This window comes from Echinococcus granulosus (assembly GCF_000524195.1).
Source record: "Echinococcus granulosus chromosome Unknown EG_S00168, whole genome shotgun sequence".
Lineage (NCBI taxonomy): Eukaryota > Metazoa > Platyhelminthes > Cestoda > Cyclophyllidea > Taeniidae > Echinococcus > Echinococcus granulosus.
The window spans coordinates 113,221-118,336 of record NW_020170548.1 but is presented as its reverse complement, the minus strand read 5'-3'; the positions used below and the strand labels follow the sequence as shown (position 1 = coordinate 118,336).

At 48.5% G+C, this 5,116-nt stretch overlaps 1 protein-coding gene across 1 annotated transcript; it reads left to right on the top strand. All coding sequences in view use genetic code 11, as the record gives it.

Annotated features, from left to right (window-relative positions):
• Nucleotides 1-2,913: 2,913 nt before the first annotated feature.
• On the top strand, nt 2,914-3,873 carry EGR_09809 (hypothetical protein; the record flags this gene model as incomplete). Its single annotated transcript, XM_024499058.1, has 1 exon — nt 2,914-3,873. The coding sequence occupies one exon, from the start codon at nt 2,914-2,916 to the stop codon at nt 3,871-3,873; it is 960 nt and encodes a 319-aa protein (XP_024346537.1).
• Between the last annotated feature and the right edge of the window lie 1,243 nt (nt 3,874-5,116).

Below are 5,116 nucleotides of genomic sequence, written 5' to 3'. Positions count from 1 at the left end.
GGGACGTGTTGACAGACAAAAGTGAAAGTGAAGGTGTTTTCTATGATATTCCAATTTGAAAGAAATGTTACCTGACTACAGTCTACAAAGGAGGAGTCGATTCCTCCCATCTATCCTGTAGTTCTTTACAACGACCGATCGGGAAGAAACTTTTATGGAGGTGGGAATTTTGGTACTGACCCATTTATTAACCCCTGAATTGATAAGTGCTTGTAAAAAACCAAGACTTTTCTTATGGTAGGCAAAAAGGATAAGTGGACGAGGAGGAAGCGGTGGAGGCAGAGGCGGACCGGGTCGACTTTACATGAGAAGTAGCGTGATTTCGTCGTGGGGTGGGTGAGTCGCCACCTCCACAACCACCTAAATGCACTGTCACTCCAGGCTGCTGTGAAGTACTAACGAGGCTGCAAGTTGCCTGTCTGGGCGACACCATACCATAAACAGGTTGCAACTTGTGCTTCAAGAAGACAACGTAATAGTGACCTTTGCAAGGTATGCACAACAACGCCGTAATTACAGGTCTAGGGAAAATAAATCCCTAGCTCCATTTGCTCATCTACCCGTCTCCCTAATTATTCGCCTCCATGCATATTTACGAGCAAAAGCAGTTCATTCATTGGTAAGACTGATTTCAAGGTCGCAGTGCTTTGAATTGCACTTGAGGAAGGCTGCTGTTGTCACCGAGGGTAGTAAGTTTGGATATTATGCGAAAACTCACAGCTTTTATTTATAAGGTCTCTCAATTGCCAGTGTTAGACTGGCGCTGCACTGGGTCTGCTTTTCTTCTCGTCACCACGTGGTGTCCTTCAGTCTGTCCATCAATGTGTCCGCGGTCAGACTCATGCCATCTCCGTCAGGGTCCTTTGTCAGTTCACCGTTGGTAAACTGTCGGTGGAGAGTTCGCTTGCATTCCTCCAACAAAGGTTGTCCTTCCCTCTCCTTTTTATAACCTTGTTAAGCCTTGGTTGTCAGCCCAGTGATCGGCATTATGTGACGTGACACACCCTCACGTTCATCAGTCACATCACCCCATCCATTAGCTCCCTAACTCATCACTTCGTTATTCAGGCTGCTCATACCGGCCCATTTGTGTCACGCCTTCTTCGGAAGCAACTGTAGAAACGCAAGCCTCGTGCCTATGATGACACCGCGGAGGTGGGTTTAGAAGAGCTGCGACTATCAACGCAACAGCCATGGGTGTCCCAGCAAGTGCTGGCCTACCTCTTCAATGTTTACCTGTTCTGCATTATCTTCTGCATCACCGCGAAATATGCGTGTGTATGTGTGTGTGTGGTTGGGTTGGTGGGGGCTTGTACAAGGAACACGAATTCAGTCACAATAATTACTAGGGTGTGCACACAGTTGGGTCTCTCGAAGGATGGATGAATGGATGGATGGAGAGCTTTAATGTTTGGACAATGGGAAGAAGCAGATGTGACTACTGCTGAATGTTCCACATCTCCACCCATCTATTGCCACTTCCATCTGCATGCTGCCACCCACGGCCACACCCATGGGAATGCAGACAAATCGACTCAGTCGGAGGTGCAGACACCCAGCACGAGTGAACTGTCACACCAATGCTTACTAACACAAGCCGATGTGTCCTTTCCTTCCTTCATTCTTTCGTGAAGTGGACAACTACTCAGTAGAAAACAGAGTGAGGCAGCCTAACTGCTAACAAAACACACCTCTCGTGGGTAGTCTGCCATCGTGTCTGCCCACGGTCATTAGAACAGAGTGCGTTCTGATTTTTCACGTCTACCTCCCAAAGCACCCTCCGCCCGAAGTCGGTTGTCCACCAAACATGCTTTGCCACCAACACGTCGTGATGTGCTAATGCACTCAGAAAGCACCCCTTAGGAAGGTAGAAAGAAACCACTGCTCTTCACTACCACTCACTGCTCCATCTTTACACAAGCAGTGACTGCATTCAAGGCGAGTCCTTCATTCTCCCACCTGCCTTTAGTCAACTGCAAACAATAAACGCCGCCTGCCAAACAACGCCCTCCTATCCAACATTACCTATCCGACCAATCAGCAGACATACAAAGGTAGAGGTGGGCAGACAGTTGAGCCAAAGAGCCGATTCCGTGGATTTTGTTGGTTTGCAAAGCACACTGTCATTCAACCCTCGCTATGAGATGCCTTGTTAGCGGGCCAGATCGAAGCACACTGAGCTGTCGATTGTTCGCTGCATTCACAAAGCCAACTTTGGTGCGAACATCAAAGATCTCCAGTTGTTGTGGCACCTATCTGGTGCTTCGGGCACTTCAACTAGAAGGCTCGGCACATTTCCAAGCCAGTAGCTTTGTTTGAAGCAGCCGCTTTTAACCTGAATATCTCCATTTAAGTAACCCTTGTGCAGAAGTAGCGTTGCGACTCTAGCACATAGGGCTTCTCCCACAAGGAAAGGTTTAAACTCACCACTAAGGCAAATCAGCTTGAGTGGAGCGACGAAGGATATACTGCAGCAGTTTGCGTTGTAGATCCATCTACTTGCACATTTCTTGCTCCGTTTTTCTCGAACTTATAGAATTTAGCTCTTGACACTTCCTGATGCAGCCACTTATCATGGAAGGTGAGTGATACACACGCGCCACACATATGGGACTCCGAGCCCAAATAAGTTTGAAAGGCCAACTTTATTCACCAACTGTGAAGTCCACTTCGCCAGAGGCACAATTAGGCGAGTTTTTCCTCCCACTATTTACAAAAGCTACAACCACAACTAAGAATGCAAATTTTTGCGTTGCCAAGTGACCACAGGAAACCAATCAGAACAGGCGAAGTGCATTCGTCCACCTTTCAGCCCGCGCTTGCAAATGACAAAAAGACAGGAAGGCACCAAACAGCTGACTCCAGCATTGATTTCCACGCCAAACAACAGAGCCACCGAGACACTTCAAGGACATGTCTGTCACGTCGGATGCATGTGTGTCCTCTCCACTGCCGACATCCCACCATGCAACAGGAGATGCGCAGTATCACTCCGAGGATCTACCATTTTCGACATCGTTTCCAGCCTTTACGGCACTAAATCGGCGCCGACGAGTGACCTGCAAGTTGTGTCACCTTCCAATTGGTTATGTCGACATCGGAATGACACATCTTGAGGCTACACGCTGTCAGAAGGCGTCAGATTGCAAGATCGCCTCAGAAGATGGTAAATATGCGTCTGTCTCCATCGCTTGCCCAATCAATGTTAGCCTAAATTCTCGTCCAGCCACCGCCTGCGAATCATCAGATGCGATGGACGCCTACTTGACCTGGATCATGGAGGATGTGAATAAAAATACATTTGCTGCAGACAAAGTCATCTGTGATGGTTGTAAAAGCAGTCTGGGTGCCAGAATTACGTCTTTTGAAAGAAATCATGGTGAGCAGGAAACAGGGGATTGTGACCCACCTACCGAACGAGAGGAACGATGTCATTGGTTTACCTTCTCCCTCGATCGCATCAACGTAGAGCCGTTATTTGGCCTGGTTGGATTGAGGGAGCTCTCATCCTGGTACCGTGGTGGCGAGCGTTTCTTTCACAGAATTCAGGCTATCGAGGATTCGGGAGATCTGTCCAACAACTCCAGAACATGGCTGCGTCCACACGAAAGGGTGGAACAGAGCAGCAACCTGGACAAAGAGGTGGCAAATGAGACGTGGCCATTTCTTCTCATGGATCTGGTTAGAGCCAGTGAACTGCCCCAAGGCACTCTCGACCACCTGGACGGAAATGTGATGGCATATTTGAACAATTTGGACGCTTTTGATGCCAAATCGGGGGCTGACGGTGTTGACGATGACTCTGTGCTGACGCCGAGGAAATGCTGTTCCGAGGTGGAGTTGAATGAAACGATATCTGAGGCTGGTAAATAAATGACTCCTTCGAAATGGAATTTTGGAGAATTGTACTGGCATAGGTTTGTACAGTACGAAAGCTGCCAAGTCGAAAGTTGCTGGTGTACTAGTCACGGTGGTTAACGAATGCCTGGAAGGCAGCTCTGGTGCGGAAACACCTATTAGCACCTTCCTAATACACCTAGTGGACACCGGCTTTTGGAGGTTGCAGAGGTTCATGAATTACAATGCTGCATTCGCCATTACGAAAGAGAGATTTATCTCTTGTAGCAGATCATGGCAGGTTTGACATGAGTCAAATTAGGAGTTGCGTGCTTTCAATGTCCGTACGCTGCCATGATCGTCGCCGACTGCCAGACGGCAGTCTATAAGTCACTTCAACCATTCGGACACACCTTATTAGTGCTAAGAGACCTCAGTAGGTAGAATAGGTTGAAGGGAAGACCGCTGATTTCCGATTTTCTACACAAACAGGTGAGAAGGAGGGGGGGGGTTCTGATCTTGGCTGACAGCAGAGCGCTCCTTAAATCTCTCCTCGCATTTGAGGAGGATGAGGAGGAGGAAGCAGTGCTGCTGCTGCACACGCCATCAGTTGGGAAGGCGAGAGAGTACCCGTGGATCGTCACATTGACGCATGAATTTAATCATGGGGGCTGCACGTCAAATGCATTGGCCGCCGTGGGGTGTCATAGAGGCCGTCTCTGCCGTGGTCACCGTCACAGGTGCTGACACCAAGCCAACTTGTGTTTGCATGATTTAAATCATTTAAGAAGCAGTGATTATAGCTGCAGACACGTAAAACGGGCAACTCCAATTACCACAGTGAATGACAGTCACACTGACATTGGTGAGTGGACAAGACGTTGGGGTTGCGAGTGCCTCGCATCCTCCTTTCAGCTAAAACTTCAATTTGTCCACCCCTATCGCCTGTTCCAAATCACCTCCCCTTCTGCCCATATACACCTATGCCATCTACTCACGCCCCTTTACAGACAACGTGTTTGTATTCTCTTACATCGGCAACGGCCATGTGTTCTAACGAAGGGGTTGATTGAGAACCCATCAGATTAGTAGCAGTACGATGTTATATTTGGCTGTTCAACTTTTCTCATCCATCAGAAGGACACAAATTACGTGGAGCAGCGTCCAATTCATGAGGCATTTTTCTAGACCAAGGCCGCCGATATCAGTTCTTTCACATGCTTTCGATCGTACGTCCTGCCTCGGACGGAGCAGTTTCATGCCCGTTACTTGCGACCGC